This window comes from Sturnira hondurensis, unplaced genomic scaffold, assembly GCF_014824575.4.
Source record: "Sturnira hondurensis isolate 20B ecotype Veracruz unplaced genomic scaffold, ASM1482457v3 Scaffold0016561, whole genome shotgun sequence".
Lineage (NCBI taxonomy): Eukaryota > Metazoa > Chordata > Mammalia > Chiroptera > Phyllostomidae > Sturnira > Sturnira hondurensis.
This window is the reverse complement of record NW_028089192.1, coordinates 95,519-115,221: the sequence shown is the minus strand read 5'-3', so window position 1 is coordinate 115,221 and position 19,703 is coordinate 95,519. Positions and strand designations below refer to the sequence as shown.

General features: G+C 37.3%; 1 protein-coding gene across 1 annotated transcript; it reads left to right on the top strand.

The window, feature by feature from the left end:
• Positions 1-6,960: 6,960 nt before the first annotated feature.
• On the top strand, positions 6,961-7,444 carry LOC119001041 (leucine-rich repeat-containing protein 57-like). The gene is given in 3 exon segments (XM_037066194.1): positions 6,961-7,258; positions 7,260-7,338; positions 7,341-7,444. Coding segments are annotated over 3 exon segments (432 nt in total). The 5' UTR covers positions 6,961-7,009.
• The last annotated feature ends 12,259 nt before the right edge of the window (positions 7,445-19,703 follow it).

Here is a 19,703-nt window from a genome sequence, read left to right as displayed (position 1 = left end):
CCAAATATAAAGTATTATGATGCCTCACAATGAGCATTACAGAATTCTTAAATCCCTCTTCCATGTTTCCTGGACTTGAGCTAACTTGACTTTATCTCCTTCACTTACATATGTGTAAGAGTTTAAAAATAAATGTTAAATTATGCATTCTGGATGCTACATGTTGTGATAAGTGCTGGGGAAATAATGAAGATCAGAAACCGCATGTATTACTTGCATTTAAGGACTAATGGATTTCAGTCTAATGTAAATAAAATTGACTTCAGTCAGACTTGCACAATTTTAAGAAACTTGAGTGATGATGCTAATTTGCATCATGAGAGTAGGCACAGTAACACCTTAAGGTTACATCAAATGATTTTGGCATAAACTTAAAGAGGTTGCATCTTCATACTGCACAATTCCCTTCCTGTTATTTCCTCACCCCCATCACCATAGCAATTAGTGTTTCATTAAGAAGCAGATTATTACAAGAGACAAGAGAAGGAAACCTGCAAGTAGCCCCTCCAAAGCACAGTTTAAGGATGTTTGTTTGATACTTCATCAGATACCATTTTCCTCTGGAATCATATACTTGTCATTTGCACTGGAAAATTCAGAGGTATATCTGAATGTGCTCATATACCTATGATATAATTTAGCTTCATGTGTCCTCCAGGTTGAGCATGAATGTGAAACTCATAAACAGCCTTACAAGCATGCATCAACCACCAATACACATGGACCCTTTTCAGTCTTCATTGTGTGAGGCTGTGCTCAGGGGAATGCAGAGGTGAATAGAGTGTAGACAAAGATGTTGAGAAGAAATAAAGAAACAAGACCAGGGAAACTAGAGTATTCAAGGCAGAGTGCCCAGCAAGCTGAGTGAGGTACAGAAATTGCTATGTGGAGGAGGTCAGAGGAGGACAGGGTCGGAGACAGCTGGAGAGGTGTTGGGGGTGAAGAATCCTAGAGTTCTCTGCATATCCCCCTCATCGTGAATGAAAGGAGGAATTTTCTTGGGAGTGGGGTGTTTAAGCAGTGTTCTGAAGGATTAAAGGAGGCCAGGATGGATGTAACAATGATAGGGAGGGAATTTCTCCAGATAAAACAGCTTGAGCAAAGGCAGAGAGACTGTTATTTACAGCTTTCCGGATGTCTTGTAACTGCAGAAATAAAAAAATTTATAGGCAAATGGCATAGGAGGGTTGAGCAATTCCTCTAACTTTTATCATGGCAGCCATCATCTTACATGGAGAGAGCATGAGGCAAATGCCTTAATGATCTGAAAGGATGTTTCTTAGATTCTGAAATTTGAACATTCTTTTTGTGATTTTGACATGCTTATAAATACCATGTTAGAGTAAAGTGATCCCTTCTGAACTAGGCATTAGGGGTTGGGGTAGGGTAATTTCTTGAATGGAAAATTGGGAAATTCTTGAGGAAAAATTGAAATGATGTTTAAAGCATTTGGAATGTGGTCACATGTTCAAATCACAGCTGGCTTTCAGTCTCCAAATATTGTAAGATAGCAGACCTTACTTCTGTTGTCGGAGAATTCTTCCCCTTAAATACCTTAGTGCTTTGCAAGTAATTCTGTTGATATTGAAAGTTGAAATTTCAAAAGAATGATGATCTTGAAAGAAACACCTTAAGAAAATGATAAAATAAAGGATATCCTCTTGACACAAAAATTTATAATCTGCCTAATTTGAGAATCATGAAGCATTAACATCAACTATAACAGATATGGAGCTAGACTTAGACAAGTGATCAAATACTGTAGCTTATGGCATTTCCTGTTCCATTTATGAAACAAGGATCATATGAAAAACATAGGGAAAATGGTCCATACCAACTCCAACATTGCACACAGCCACCCACTGGTGCCGTGGTAGTTAATAAACTCCAACTGTGACTTTTTAGAACACAATGTTACATCACAACTATTTGGATATAACATTTTCTATGACATTCAAAAGTTTTTGAAAATTTCTTTATAATAACTATGTAATATCCCATGATATAAATTTACCTACTCGATTAATTAACAAAAGTGTTGTTTCCATTTATTTTTGTTCATTAGATGGTCATTGTGGTGATTCCCCCCACCCACCCACATACAAACCTTTGTCATATCTTCTATTATTTCTTTATGCTATATTATTATACATTGAATTATTAGGTCAAAGGGATATGAAAAATTTTAAAACCATTATCAATAATATCAAATGCTTTGCAGAAAAGTTTCTCTCAACACTCATAATATAGAAGAGTTTTCATGTTCTCTTGATAGTTCTCGTGTACTCTTGAGCATTTGCTTTAAAAATGTCTTTCCCAGTTTGCGAGACAAAATGACATTTAACTGATTTAAGTTACATTTCTTTTGTGATTAAGGAAGGGGAACACACTTACTATGTTTATTAGTCATCTGTACTTCTGTCATGAGAGTTCTTTAAATATTAAGGATATTAACCTTAGTCTATCACATTTGTTGCAAATATTTATTTTTAGTTTGTGAGTTGACTCTTAATTTTGTTTATGAATTTTTGGAAAATTGTGAACCGTTACTTTCTTTTTCATTGTCTTTCTTTCATTTTTTTAAAATAATAGTATGGGTGTCCTTCCCTTTCCAAAATCCAAATAAATGTTCACCTTTCTGGAAAGTAATTTGGAAATTTGTATTTAGGATTTAAAAGTATCAATACTTCCTTAGTGACTTACCTTTGGTGATTAGGCTCTAAGTGAGGAAATTACAAAATCTGAATTATTTTGATGTTTTTAATTACAAAAACATGCTTTTATTGCAGTATAAAATAAGAAAACTCAATACAAATTTAACAGGATATTGAATGGGACTTTAGATTTGCTTCAGAATTTTGGTTAAAGCTACATAGCTAAAAAAATATTCCCCATGTATCCTAATATTCTATAGAGAGCCACCAGGGAGTTCTCAACACAATTCTATAGGGCTTACACAGGGACAGCAGACTAGTCATGCTACTGATTACTCATTCTGTTCCTTTTCACCCTACATTTACTTAGAATTTTGAAAGAATTAAAGAAGAATTTATAGTGTTTGCAAGTCCTTGGCTTGGGAAAGAATGTTTTCCCCTTCCCCAAGAAGGCAAGAGGCATGTAAGTCCCTTGCCAAAGGCATGTGAGGAATAATCCAAAGAATCACTTATAGAGACTGGGAGAATGTGCATGAGATAAGAACAGAGGGAAGTATTTTATCACATCTTGGATACTGAACAGTTTCTTTCTAGATTAAAATTTCTGATGGTCACTCAGGTTTGACTTGTTCCTAAAGGCTCTTCCGCATTGACTACATTCCTATGGCTTCCCTTCACTTTGTATTCAACTGTACTAAAAAACATTTGAACTTTGGCTTGAAAGATCACCCATGATCACCACATTCATAGGGTTTATATCTGTGGATGAACTTTCTGATGTTAACAAAATCTGAAGCCTGGCTGAAGACTCTTCAGTGCTCTCCACATGTATTTGCTCACCATCATGACCTTCCTGGTGACTTACAATCTCTGAAACTGCGCTGAGGCTATGACCATGTGACCCACACCATGAGCTGCCCCTTGTGTGAATGGTTTCATCCTCATGTAGGATGTGCCTGAGATTAGAGCAGTTACTCTAACACTTACTATAGTCTTGGAAGCTCCCTGGCTAGGAGATAACCCTGTCAGTGTGTATCTATCGCAAACCTTAAACATGTATCTTTTGAAGGGAAGTTAACCTGCCTCGTCAACTTGTCTTTACATGCAGAATTTTCTTAAGTTTGGAGCCATGAAGAGTTACACTTGGACTATGTGGTAACACACAACCCTCCCTCCAATCCCTGATGTTGAATGAATTTCTTGTTCAGTCTTTACTCATCTGATAGCAAAGTTTTTTTTTAAAGATTTTATTTATTTATTTATCTTTAGAGGGGAAGGAGAGAGGGAGAGAAACATCAATGTATGGTTGCCTTTTGTGCGTCCCCTGCTGGGAGTTGGCCTGCAGGGAACTGGACTACAACCCAGGCATGTGCCCTGACTGGGAATCGAACCACGATCCTCTGGTTTGCAGGCCCGCGCTCAATCCACTGAGCTACACCAGCCAGGGCCTGATAGCAAAGTTTTAAAAGTACAGCTATCATTTATATCTGATACTTGGCAGTAGCAAGAAAACCAAGTGGCTCAAAAATGGGAGGGGGAGGGAATAGGAAAAAGAAAGGAGAGAAAAGAAATTGTCTAACAAGTCTCCACTATATACCTTCTTTTTTAAAACATATTTTATTGATTATACCATTACAGTTGTTCTATTCCCCCCTTCATTCCCCTCCACCTGCACACTCCCTCCCCCACCATTCTCCCCCCCCTTAGTTTATAACCACATGTCTCAAGTTCTTTAGATTCTATATTTCCCCTACTATTCTTGCCCTCCCCCATATCTATTTTCTACCTACCCTCTATGCTATTTTCTGTACCTTCTCCCCCCTTCTCCTCCTCCCACTCCCTTGTTGCTAACCCTCCATGTGTTCTTCATTTCTATGGTTCCAGTCCTGATCTAGCTGTCCTCTTGGTTTGTTTTTGTTTTACGTGTGGTTGTTAATAACTGTGAGTTTGCTGTCCTTTCACTGTTCCTATTTTTATCTTCTTTTTCTTATATAAGTCCCTTTAGCATTTCATATAATAAGGGCTTGGTGATGATGAACTCCTTGAACTTGACCTTATGTGAGAAGCACTTTATCTGTCCTTCCATTCTAAATGAAAGCTTTGCTGGATAAAGCAATCTTGGCTGTAGGTCTTTGGTTTTCATGACTTGGAATACTCTTTCCAGCCCCTCCTTTGACTGTAAGGTCTCTTTTGAGAAATCTGCTGACAGTCTGATGGGTACTCCTTTGTAGGTGACTATCCCCTTATCTCTTGCTGCTTCTAGGATTCTCTCCTTCATTTTGGTCTTGGCTAACGTAATTATGATGTGCCTTGGTGTGTTCCTTCTTGGGTCCAACTTCTTTGGGACTCTCTGAGCTTCCTGGATTTCCTGGAAGTCTATTTCCTTTGCCAGACTGGGGAAGTTCTCCTTTATTATTTGTTGAAATAAGTTTTCCACTTGTGGCTGTTTCTTTCCCCCTTCTGGTACTCCTATAATCCAGATGTTGAAACATTTAAAGATGTCCTGGAGGTTCCTAAGCCTCTCCTCATTGTTTTGAATTCTCATTTCTTCATTCCTTTCTGGTCGGATGTTTCGTTTTCCCTTCTGGTCCATTCCATTGATTTGAGTCCCAGTTTCCTTTCCATCAGTATTGGTTTCCTGTGCATCTCCCTTCATTTCAATTAGTTTAGCCTTCATATGTTCCTCTAATTTGTGACTGTAATCTACCAATTACGTGAGCATCCTGATAAATAGTGTCTTAAATTGGGCTTCTGAGAGACTGGCAATCTGTTGGCCGCTTAGAGTTATGGGCTCTGGGACTTTGAGTTCTTCTTGCACCATCTTTTGGGCTGTTCATGCCTGTTATGTAGCAGGATCGGAGCCCTAGGTGTTCACCAGAGCAGGGCAACTCAGTCGCTGGGTTGTGACGCTGTATGTGGGGGCGGGGTCAAAGAGGAGCAATGGCGTCCCATCTGCCGCCTCCCTCCGCCGCCGCCACAGGTGCCGCAGCTGCCACCATCACCAGGGCCTGAGCATTTCGTCCCACTGCATGCAAGTGTGCACCGCTGTAAGCCCTCCACCACTGGGTTCGCCCTCTGGGGCCTGCGTGGTCCGTCTCACTGTGCATAAATGTGTGACCTCGGTCAGTCTGCCCCACACCCTGATTGTGTCCGGGCTGCCTGCGCGCCTAGGTTGGGGGATCCTTCCTGCCTGACCCTGCTCCGCTGCTGGCTCTGCCCCTCTTACCGTCCCGGTTGAACGGTTCGTTGTTGTTGGACTTCCGTATAATTCAAGTTTCTGTTCTTTGGCTATGTCTTTGTTCTCCAAACCTTTGTTGTATTCAAACTTGGTTGTGGGAGAAGGCACAGTGTTTCCACATATGCCTCCATCTTGGCGGAAGTACCACCATATACCTTCTTATAAAGCAAGCCAGGGACTGGATTTACCCTCTGACCTGACAAAAACACTGAAAAGGGGGGACAAAAATATAGAATAATGACATTCAAAATATCACACATCAGGCAATGAAGAATAATGGTCTCTAAGAGATGGGGGCAATGAGGTGAGTCTTTACTACTTGGAAGTTTCCAGTTCGTGGTGCAATGAGTGAAAATGCAGTAAGAGCCCAGAGGATTCCCTTGGTTGAGATTACAGAGATGAAAGACTTGAAAGACCAATGTGGTTGGCATTCAGAGAACAGGATACCAAAAAGAAAAGAGCTGCACTTAGGGAGAACCTTGGAGATATTTGAAGGATTCTGTTAGGTATTCGGTAGGGTGCTGATCAGTGAATGCATATAAGGAAATTATCTAAGGCTTGGGAAAGGCCCACCTGAAAGGATTACAGGAAGCAAGTGTTGTTGGAAGCTCAAACAGACCTGGGGATTATGTCTGTTTCCACTATCCAGAGCAGGAAATTCATGAGGCACGAAATATTCATGTGGGCCTTGCCATAGTAGTTAGGGATAATTCTCTTTATGCCAAATGCTGCTGTGGTCCTACCTAACAAATCTTAAAATCAAGACTTGAAAATGATTTAACTCCTTCCAAATAACTGTCTCTCACAGTAAAGTTTAAGAAGATGTATGATAATAAAGAAAATATGTAGCACCAATAGGTATTTAGCAAAATTTTTCCAAAAGGCAAAGTTCATGATGCCTGGTATCCAATAAAAAATAACTAGGCATGTGAAGAAGCAGAAAAAACGTTGCCCATCATGAAGAGAAAAATTAATCAGTCCAAAGTGAACCAGAACTTATACAGATGTTATATTTAGCAGGCAAGTACATTAAAAAAGTTATTACATGGTGTGTGTCCCAGGTCTTCCCTTGTGGAATACACTGGGAGCTGAGAAAGACCTGAGCCATGGCACAAGGATGGGAAACAGTGCCCTCTACACTCATGTAGAAACCTCACAGAAAATGAGTGTCTTTCAGCTTAAAGACCCTGGGCTGACCAAGTTCCCTTCAGAGTTGCAGAAGCTGCTAATCTATCTCAGGATCATCAACATGTCCAACAAAACTGAGAACCTACCACCTATGATTATAAGGAATTTCACTCTGCTGAAGAGTCTCTTCTTAAACAACATACTGACTGTTCTTCCTGAGGAGTTATGCAATCTGATAAAAACTAGAAACCCTAATCCTAAACAACAATCACTTGAGGGAGCTTCCATCTATTTTTGGGCAACTATCTGCCCTCAAGACCTGAGCCTCTCTGGGAACCAGCTGCAAGCACTACCATCCCAACTTTGTAGCCTACAGCTCCTGGACATGATGAATCTCTCCAAGAGCCAGTTTTGGAATGCATGATGTTTTCCATAAAACAATGATTTGGAACCTGTTCCAATTTGGCTAAATCAAAGGCTCCTGTTATTGTCAAGGATATCTGCAGTAAGAAGATGATACTCCAGGAGATTATATTTCATTTGATCTTTTTATTTTAAACAGTTTACCTCAAATAAGTTAAAAAGAATCAAGAGACAGGAAGAGTTCTTCATTTTGAGTCATGGATAGGACAATGGACAAAGCTGATGTTCAAAATCATCATTAGTTTGACTTAAAAATACCAGTAGGTAGTGGATATTTATACAGTGAGGTGATGCTGCTTGAAACAGAATAGCTTCACACCACAGCTTGAAATTTTATGTTTAGTTTCAATATGTGATCTTTCATAAAGTCAGGTACCATTCCACTTCTCTGTTAACATTTCATGTTTTTATGAAATTCAAATAATTTGTGAGAGGCTGCTATGGTCAATCTAAGGACTTGTAATTTTATTCCAATCCATCAGTTCAATTGCAAATATTTATACTTGGAATTTGGGGTATATATAAATATATAGCTATCTTGGCTAAAAGTATACTTTATCAGAGCAGCACCAATAAACACTAAGAGATGTTCCCCAAGGCTACAGTAGCAATTTTTCACTACTGCAGGTATCTTATTAGTACATGAATCTGGAGTGCTAAAACCATATATATACACAAAACTTGTAAGACACAAGGGATTTTAACAATCAAGATTTTCCCGAAGCTTTGTTAGAAAGAATGACTTATTTTTGGTAATCTTTTTCCTTTTTTTGTATGTATAATTCTACCAATCAAATTACCTTTCCAAAAAATGCTACAATATTTTAAAACAAGCTATGTTTATCAAGTTTATTCTTTGAATGAGAGAATATACTAAATAAAGAATTTTCACTGAACTTTGGCTGGAAGAAAAGTTAATCCTTTAATAGAAGAAGACAGGAGAACTTTAACTTGTAAATGGTCCCTTGGTTCTGAGTAAACTTATTGGGAAGAAATGGTTCATGTTCAGGTTGCATGAATACTACAGTGCCTTCATGTGATGGATAAACATTTTGTGGTATTAGAGCCATACTTATTAAGAGAAACTGAAGGTACAGGGGTAGATGGCTTCAGATTGTTACTGACATGAACATTTTGAAAGCTACCACTCTGTCATTTTCTCAAGTTTCATCTTAGCCAAAATGCTATTATTTACCATGTAATGATAGTTCTCATTTCACAAACCTAGTTTAACTTTTAAGTCAAGGGATCATAAGAGCCTAGTATTTAATATATATATAAGGAAGTCTCTCTGACCTTAAATTTGGTCCAGGTATTATTTTTTCCTTTGCTATTTTCTGTTTCTCCATTTGAGGGTGTGGAGGATAGGGGGACTGCTTTTTATTATTAATAATTGAGTTTTTAAATAAACTTTAATGCTAAAATTTAAAAAAGTTATTATAACTGTGTTCCATATGTACAAAAAGCGAGAAGAAAGAGCGGTCATATTAAGTAGAGAAATGAGATATATCTAATAAGGTACAAATCACATATCTAGTGATAAAAGGCATACTAGTTTAAATAAAAAATACCTCAGATGGAATTAACTAGTAAAGGTTTGTGAACTTGAAGACATTACAATAGCAAATACTCCACATGAAACAAAAATTGAAAAACAGATCGTAAGTGCTTTTGTTCATATATTTGGGGCTTGAGACATTGGTGAAATCATGAGGTCCTGGACTTGGATTTCTTTTAGGTAAGATAAAGATATCCCTCCATCATTAATCACTCATTTTCAGATCTGTTACTCATAGTAAAACACAATTCCAAATGCCCATTACAAAACACGAAATGTCTCTTTTTCTCTAACACACACACACATGATCTTTAACACACTATTTTATTCATACATTATTTCCTCTAGAACTTATATAATAATGACTATGATTTATGACATATGATCTCCATACACTGTCCCAATTCTTGAAACCATCGCTCTAACACGCACAGTCTCTGTTACTACCATTTCCGCACACAAACTGTCTTATCTTGTACAGTCAAACACACAAAGCCCATGTGGTATCATGACACCTGACTGTCAAATACAACTAATGCTAATCAACCCCCATTATCATACACACCATCTTCATCACTCATGGTCACACCCACAATCACTCAATCCCTGCACCATCACAGTGTCTAATCATATCCACTATCATACATACAGTGCACATCTCCACTATGAAACCTTCAATATCCTTCAAAACTCCTTTCCCACAAGTGCGGGTCATTTCCATATCATACACACTCACAACCCATATCCACATCACCTTCACTCTCACACATATACTTTTCCCATTCCTCACCGACACTCAAAAACTCTTCACATTTTCCTATCATACACTTTATTCAGCAACTCCACTCAGACAGTCATGATATCCACTCCAAATTATCATGCATTTTCCCATTCCCCATTGCCACAATGCTCACTGTACCTGTCTGCCCCTACAAACAGATATGCTTCTCATTTCCCCCCAGCAAAACATACATATAAACACACACTAGCCCTGTCATTTCTACCATGTACCTATCTTCTATCATCATATTATACTTTCCCCTTTCTACCCACTGTCTACATCCTATTATTACTTGAAATGTCCCATCCACACTTTCACACAAACAACAATCCAAGTATTGCCTTATCATTGCGTCCTTTCCCACCATTGTCTCTCCCTTCCCATTCTCCCCCAAAACCATTCATATGCACATGCACAATTTTCATCTTACAGAGTATGACATACACTGTGTTCATCCTACTATTATCACATACATTCTGATATTTTCCTTTCCTGTCACTATCATTTATACTGCTTGCCCCTGCCTTCATTTTCACAGTGATTTCATACCATCTTCTACCATTACTCACACTGTCCCCATTGCCACCATTTTCACACATACCTTACTCACATCACCCCCACTATCACTGTCACTAAATTCTTTCCCCAACTCTGCATCAAACATGTGACCCAGATCATTCACAATTTGACACATGGTGCCCATTCCCTGCAATCTCCTTCCCATTTTCTCCCTTTTCTCCATTTCATTCTCTTCTCTCTCCACATCCCCACACTCGCATACTTTCTCAATATGTGGATATTGCATGAACCCAGATATAATAGAGAAATTTCTTACTTGAAGCCTCCTTTCAACTCTCTAGCAAGTGGAGGAACATATCATGCTTGAAATATACAATATGTAGGGTTCCCATTTGGTACATACTTATGAATGGATTCCTTTTGGTACACTTGCCTTTAAGGAACATTTCTTCCTATTTTGTTAGAGCATTTTTAAATATTCCATTGATGTGTCTTTAATATGATACTGTGTAGTTAAGCTATTTGCATTATACTTAAGTTTTCCTAAAATATCCTAATAGCTTTCTTTTTGCTACAGCAAAGTTGTGATATTTTTGGTCCTGAAGAGATAGACAGGTTCAAGCAAATGGCAATACTGAATATATCACTGAGCTGTGTTAGAGGGAACACTTAATCTTTGTGTCTCAGGTTTCCATGCGAAGAACTTCAACTAGACTAACACTCCTGCTTTTCTGCCCACAGAAGGAAGAATGAGTTATATGATTATTATGTTTGGGAGAAATATCTGAGTGTACTTGGCTCAAACCCTTGCTTTCTGCTTTTCTGCTTTCAGGGTTCCATACGCCTACAGAAAACATGATTTCTCACTGGCTCCTTGCCATGCAATAAGGGGACTACTTTTGACCTGGAGTCTTGTGGTTTTTCAGAATTGCTTGCAATTGTCTGGGTAACTCTGTCTCATTTGGAGTCCAGTATCAGAAAGTCCACACTCAAACCATCTTTTTCAGTCAGCTTTATTAATGATGATGATGTTCTGATCTTCATGTATCTGATTCCTAACTTTATATTTCAATTAGTACTGAACCTAGGCAGGGAAGACAAGTGATATTTATTGATCCCTTACAATTCTCACACAATGTGGACCATTGAAATCATGTTAATTCTCTTTACGGAATTTATCCATGTTTTAATACAGAAAAGTTTCTATGCAGAGTTTGGTATTGATTAGCACTTGAGACAAACATTTGGCAGCAATTAAGATTCGGTCTAAATAAGGTAATTGTATATCCACCATCCCTGGACTCTTGATTCCCCGTAGATTAGGTAGTCCAAATTCTGAGGGTTAGAGTTACCATAGTACAGTAGTTGCTATTTAATTAATCAGGATGGTGGAGAGCAGGCACCAACTGGATCTATCTTCCTTGGCCATACCGATAATTCCTAGGAGGGCATAACCAAAATAGGTCTTTCATGGGATGGGGTGGCAAACCTTTATGTGAAATACTAGAAAGAGGTTTAGATATTCATGAAACCCTTATTAAAGAAAGACAAATCAGTGAACCATTTCTTAAGGGGTAAAAAACCCTTTTATTAAAAAACTAGAATTTAGTCTGATAGGATGTACTCATGAACAAACACTTCTCTGGAAATTTAGATATAACAGTCATTTTAGCTTTCTTTCTTTTTTCCTTTTTGCTACCTAGCTTTGTGCTAGCTTTTGAGCCCTTCCATACAAATTTAAATACTATGTTTGTCTGCTCTCAGTGAAAGAATCCCATTTCAGAGTACAGTTTGTGCCCAAGTTGACCAGGCTGAAATACTGGAATTTTCATGGTTTTGCTGTAGGACAATCAGTATAAAAAAATGACAACTATTCTCTGTAAAAAAAGCAATGTGATGATTTGACTTCACATGTAACCTTTTTCTCATACCTAAACATAGTTGGTGTTATAGCAGTACTGACCCAAATGCATAGTGACCATTCATTAAAATAAATATATAAACAAAATATTCCTCAGCAGTCAAAGAGAAATTAAACAAAACTACTGGACAAGATATGTGAAAACCTGACTAAAGAGTAATAAGAACACAAAGAAAGTCAAGTATAGCACAGAGACACACCAAAAACTTTCTGTAACTCAAAGCTTAGAATCTGATTGAATAATAAAATAAAAAATGAGGGTCACTGATGAGCCCTGATTTACTGGACTAGAAAATCGAGTGCAAGATTTATATCAAAGCACTGAGAAAAAAAGTAGTAGTAGTAGTAGTAATAATAATAATGATAATAATAATAAAACAATCAATAGATTCAATGAGGGACAAGTTAAGATATTTAGATAGTTTCAAAGGACCTACTATGTGAATATGGGTGGGTAAATGGGCAGTTATAAGGGAAAAATAGAGGAAAATGAGTCAATAATTAAATAAATTATAAAAGAAAATTTTCCTGAGCTAAAGAATGGACCCTCTAAATTCCCAACAAGAGTGATTGGTTAACTGACCCATTTATCCATCCATCCATCCATTCATTAATTTATGCTCCCACATATTAATTTAATAACTACATTTAACTAGCACCTATTATGTGTCTGCCATTGTTCTAGGCACTTGAGATGTATCAGTGAACAAAAGACAAAAATTCCTGTCTTCATAGAGATTATATTCTAAGATACTTAGGTATATCCTGATCAAATTCCTGAACTCAAAGAATAAGGGAAACATCTTACAAACTGACAGAGAGAAAGAAAAAGTTACCTGAAATAAAAAAAATTAAATTAGAAAGACATAGTACTTTACTCAGTAACAGCAAACTTCATGATCTCATTCATTAATCTTCTCAGAAATGTCCTTACTAAATTCTTAGGGAAGCTGAAGTCAATCATTGACCCAGAATCTCTGTTTTCCTGGGAGACTTTATCTAACAAAGACAATCCTACCCTCTTCTTATGCAACTAAATTTGTGTTTGCTTTTTATTTTCATCAAAATTAAGCAATATATTACTTAGGGACACACACATAAAACTATAGCAAAACCAAATATATTGTTGATATAAAAGTCAGGGTACAGGGTCAAGGGGAATGAAGAGGGGGAAATGGGACAACTGTAATGGCATAATCAATAAAATATATTAAAAAGAAAAAATGTCAGGGTAATGTTATCTCTACGTGGAAGTAGACAGGAGGTTGTAATTGGAGAAAGGGGCACTAAGGTATTGCTAATGTTCTATTCCTTGTTTTGTATGGTGTGTTTACTGGCATTATTTTATTTATAATATCTTAAGTGTAAATAGTGATAAATTTATTCAGCAAATAATAAATGTTTATCACATATTAGGCATTTTGTAGACACTAGAAACACAGAAATAAATAAAATATATAAAAATCTGTCTTCATGGAGCTTGCAAGTTATCAAATAAATAATAAATTTTTCTAGAGTTTAAGTACAAGAATATACAAGCTGAAAGAGTTTACCAAGTGTGTAGCACAACAGACACACATACCCACACAACACCATGAAATTTCAGAAGATCAGTAATAAAGTGAAAATTTAAAAGCTTTCAGGAGTTGAGGGTAGAAATAGTCCAGATTGGAGCAGGACAAAGGCTCTAGAAAGACGACTTCCAGAAAATAAAGTTTTTGGATAATCTGACTTACTTGAGCATGTTGCAAAAAACTGAACAAAAACAAAAGAGAAAAAGAACAATATGATAGATCTGATGGAAAAGATAGGAATATATGAAAATATATAGTGAAAAGCAATTATTAACTGTAGAAATGATAAAAATGTGTATAAGAAATGTAATGACATTCATACTTCTGTTTAGTAAACAATGTTTGTACAATCACAATAAAAACATTATCATTAACCAAAATTTATGCTACAGCTATCTTAGAAGGGATGGAAAAGGGAAGTAGTAGAAAAAAGTGAGAGTTTAATCTTTATCTACAATAATGACAAATTAACAACTAATGTCTGAAATAAGTAACTCAACAAATAAAGTATAGTCATATTGTTTAGAATTATTGAGAGAAAAAACAAAAGGAACAGTAATATATTTCAAAGTGCCTACTTCAGGTAATGACCCTGATGGGTGAGAAGAGGTGAAGCAAAATACCGCCATTTTTTATTACTATTTGTTTTTTAAGCCATGTGTAGTTATTTTTTCCTTCTTATTTAATTTATTGGGATGGCACTAGTTATCAAAATTATACAGGTTTCAGGGGCACAATTTCACAATGCATCACCTGTGCAATGTATTATGTAGTCACCACCCCTATAATATATAATATATTATATCCACATATTAATTACACTTACTATAATAAAAACACAAAGTAAATATGTTTTAAATATAAATGGAATTGATTATAAAAGAAAGGGATATAATGAGAACTTGGGTTTACTGAAATTAATGTGGCCAGTACACTAGATGAAAAGAGGTGGGGAGCATATATATGTAGAAAATGAAACGGGAACCAACCGTATGGGAAAATATATTTGCCAATGATATCTCTGACAAGGGTTTGATCTCTAAAATATACAAAGGACTCACATGACCACATTACAGGAAGACAAACAATCCAGTTAAAAAATGGGCAAAAGACCTGAACAGACACTTCGCCAAGGAGGACATAGAGAGGGCCCACAGACATATGGAAAGATGCTCAGCATCACTAGCCATCAGAGAGACACAAATTAAAACTGCCGTCTACCTCACATTGGTCAGAATGGCCAACATAAACAAATCAACAAACAATAAGTGCTGGTGAGGATGTGGAGAAAAGGGAACCCTGGTGCACTGTAGGTGGGAATGCAGACTGGTGTAGCCACAGTGGAAAACAGTAAGGAATTTCCTCATAAAACTAAAAATGGAACAGCCTTTTGACCTGGTTATTTCGCTGCTGGAATTATACCCTAAGAATTCTGAAACACCAATTCAAAAAAAACCTATGCACTCCAATGTTTATAGCAGCACAATTTACAATAGCCAAGTGTTAGAAGCAACCTAAGTGCCCATCAGTAAATGAATGGATAAAAATTATGGTACATTGACATAATGAAACACCACATAGCAGAAAGGAGCTCCTACCCTTCGCAACAGCATGGATGGAACTGGAGAGCATTATACTAAGTGAAATAAGCCAGGTAGTGAAAGGCAAATACCATATGATCTCACCTATAAGTGGAACCTAATAAACAAAACAAACAAGTAAGCAAAATATAACCAGAGACATTGAAACAAAGAACAAACTGACAGTAACCAGTGGGGAGGAGGGAGTGGGATAATGGGGGAAAATAGGGGAAGGGTGGTCAAGGAACATATATAAAGGACACATGGGCAAAGCCAAAGCGAGTAGGATTGAGGGTGGGGATCAGGGATGGGTGTGGTGGGGGAAATGGAGACAACTGTACTTGAACATCAATAGAAAAATGTAAAAAAGGGGGGGGGAATAAAGGGGCCCCAAATGTTAGGTTTTGATTCTTTTGCAACATTTGGTGGAGGATGTTCCAAATTGCTCTTAAACTGCAGCAATAATCAAAGGGGAGTTTTACACTTGAGAAGTGATCACCAGAGGACCTGGTAGCCCCAGACTCATAAGTAGAGTGAGATTGTAATTACGGGTCCAAAATAGTCCAGGATAGGGAAGACTGAAGACAAGAGACAGGACATTTTTATGGATAAGAAACTCACACTGTCATGAGAGGGCACAACTAGAAAGCATTTCTATTTCTTCTGGTTCTCCTCCTATCTTTCCTGCTGCTCATTCTAAACTTCCTTTGCTCTCCTTTTACATACCTGTTTCTGAGATTCTTCCTGAACACCCTGCCCCCTTTTATTCTCACTCCAGACACTCTCCTGGGACAATCTCATTAATACCTTAACTAAAACCACCATCTCTATGCTTTATGACTTCCAAATCAGTCTGTAATACTACCTGCTTCACAGATGCAGGATAAATTCCTGACTGCCTACTGGATAATTCCTCTTGGACATTCCAAAGGAGCTTCAGAATTTGCATGCTCAAAATTAAACTCATCATCTTTCCCCTCAAACCTGTTCCTCATTCTGAGTTTCCCAGCTCATGGAATGGCTTTTACATCTTCTCAACATCCAAGGAAAAAAGAAAACTGAAAAGCATCCTAGATTTCTCCTTCTCCATCACTCCCCCTATATCCAGTCAGTGATTGAGTTCTAAATGTCTCACATATATGTGTTCTCATTTAATTCCCACTGCTTTGACTCTATCTTCAACATCTTTCCTCTTTTGTAATATTCTCTGATTTGGTCTCCCTGTACCTTGTTATGTCTTCTTCAAACTATCCATCACACTCTCATCCACTGAATATCTCTAAAATGCAAATCTGATCCTGTTAATCCCTTGATTAAAATCCCCTAATATCTCCCTACTGTTCTTGGCACAGCATTCAAGGGTCTCCATGACCTGGTGACTATCTCCTCATTACATACTTTCTCATTCTCTATGTTCCAACTACACTAAACTTATTGAATATACCATAAACATACTGTAAATGCTGAGGGATTTTATATAATGCATCTTTACTCATACCACCGCACAATATCTACACACATTTCATCCCACACAGTAAATTAAGTATTTCCTCCTTCTACCTGGTCTGTGGTACTTTGTAATAACAGTCCTGGCAAAGAAATAGAGCAGGATACAAAACTGTACATAGAAGGGTGGGCAACAGTAGGTTTACAGTTATTATTATGGAAAATAATACAATAATTAATAAAACTGTGTGTTTCATACTCACAACTGTAAATCTACTTTTGCCCACCCCTGTATTGGAAAAAATATATCAATTAGTTAGTAGTAATTATCTCTAGGTAACAAAATGAAGATTTTTATTTCCTTTCTTATGAAGTCTTGTATTTCTCCAAAATCTTCCTGCTGAACATGTCCTTACCAATACAAAATATGTAGAAAAGATAAACATATCCATAAGCAACCATTTAAAAATAATAGAAAAACATATAACATTTACTTAAAAAAGCTGCCAATAAAGGGTAGAAAGAAAATTAATCAAGAAGTTAATGCCTGCAAAGACCCAGTGATTTTATGGCTTCCTCTCATTTTTAGGTGGTCTCCCAACTCAGAGAGAGAGGGACTGGAAGAAACAAAGTGATGGGCAGATGGCTAGTTCGTTTGGTGATAAATGCAGAAGGACCCACGGACAAAGCCAAAGAGGGGTAAGGATTGAGGGTGGGAGGCAGGGATGGGTGGGGTGGGGAAAAGAGACAACTGTACTTGAACAACAATAAAAAAAGAGATTACAGTTATCTGAACAGGGGAGGTGTTAAATGTGTAGAACTAAGAGCAAAGAGCAAGGACTTGGAAGAAGCTTATAAAAAACAAAATATTCATATTCAGGTTCTTGAAGGGAGAAGCAAGTGGGTATGCAAACAAAAAGCTAACCACAGAGAAATTGGGAAAAAAAAGAACCCTCTCTTACCTGCTGTATGGCACCCACCAAACTGAGAGTGTGAGAGGGATATAGGGGTTCAGAATGTTACCTCAAAATATGCCATATTGGTTTATTGGTTATTTTGAATTAAAGTTACTAGAGAAAAACAGATGCAAAAAGGATATTCTGACTCTCCTTTGTATCCCCTGAAAGCAGTAGATAAATCTCCCACATAAAAGGTACCCTCCCTGTCCCTTCCTCTGAAGGCAGGAGGCATCCTTATCGGGAGAGATAAGGAATTTAGCCCCAGAAGGTTAGATAAACAAACCTTGTTAATTCTTTACCATTGACTATCCCCAGCCTGAACCCCTCTGTCTTGTTGATTCCTCACAAATTTGTTGTTTCTTTGTCTAAAAGTTATAAAAAGCTTCCTGCTTTTTGACTCTTTTCTTTGAGTTTTATATGTTTATGGGGCTCTTGAACATATAGAATTAAATTTATTTTTCTCCTGTTAATCTTTCTTATGTCAATTTAATTATTAGACCAACCAAATAATCTAGAAGAAAAAAATTTTCCACTCCTACGCTTGCCACAATAATGATAACAACTACAAGAACTATTTAGGAAGCATGGACCAAACACTAACACTTCACTGAAAGACATTAGCTATACTTCACATGGAAATTTTGACAGATAAGTATTATTGTTCCAGTCATATAGAGGGTCAGAGGGGGGACCTGACTAACCCAATATTTTAGAATTAGTAAGCAGAAGAACTGAGTCAACTCAAGTGTGTCTGGGTACAAAGGTCCTGTGTTTTCCACCATGTCAAGGTGTCTTTGATTTGAGTGCAACCAAAATTCTAAAATTATTCTAACATTAACAAAGCTGTAAGTTCTCAAGTCCCTACCTGTCTCATTCTCCTTCCCTGGCTCACTTAAGAGGATTTCTTCCTGGATCCCTTTGTCCTTAACTTTCCAAATTCAGCTAGGAATTCATTTTGGACTTTTGAGCTGGAAAATCCTAAAGTTGAGTAGTAAATGAAACTTTGTGCTTAGAGCTAGGATATTGATTATCGAAAACTTAGTTCCAAAAGGTATAGGAAGGGTGGTAGATGGGCTCTCTTATTTATTAAGATGTTTTGGAAAACAGGCAGGGGCCTTGTGAAAGAGGCAGAGGAATGCATGTTCCCAAGAGCTAGGGAGAATTCTGACCCTGAGGGATAAAAAGCTGATAAGAAAAACAAAATGACTCATTTATTTTCCTCCTAGAAGAAAGATGTCTCATAATCCAGAAGCAAAAAATACTTGGATCAAAAGGATGCTGTGCATTAAACTGGTTAAGCACATAGGCCTCACAGCTGGTCACAGCTGGGCTCAAGTCCCAATATTACTATTTACTTGCTATGTGTCCTTGGGCATCGTCACCCTTTTGAGCACTGGATGTTTTCTTTATAAAGAAAATATAACCCAAAAGGTAAGAAGTTTGTAGCTTAAGCCTAATGTCAAAGAAAACATAGGAAAGTGTTATAAGAAAATTTCCTAGTTCTGGTAATTATCCACGGAATTATTTAGACAAATCCTCATACTGAAGGCAACTTAAAAGTCTTGATGAAAAGGAACTAACATCGACTTTAAAACAATAAAAATACAGGGCAATAAAAATATGGAAACATCAGGAGGGCAACACCATGGAAAAAGGGGGGCCTAAAAAAGTAAATAAGCAGAGAGGCAATTTCTTCCCTGAGGTCATTTGTGCACTTTTAAAGAAAAATCTTCAATTTTTGTTGCCTTGAAAAGCAAAGGAGACAGTTTAAAGTGCAGAACTACATGAACAGGAAAACTAACAGGTGACTCTCCCTACAACAAGCTGGGACTCCAAAGGGCTATCCTGTCAAGATGGAGATGAATGGACAGGAGGTCATTTTGCAACTCAGGTTGAATTACATAACTTGTCCTTGGATCCTT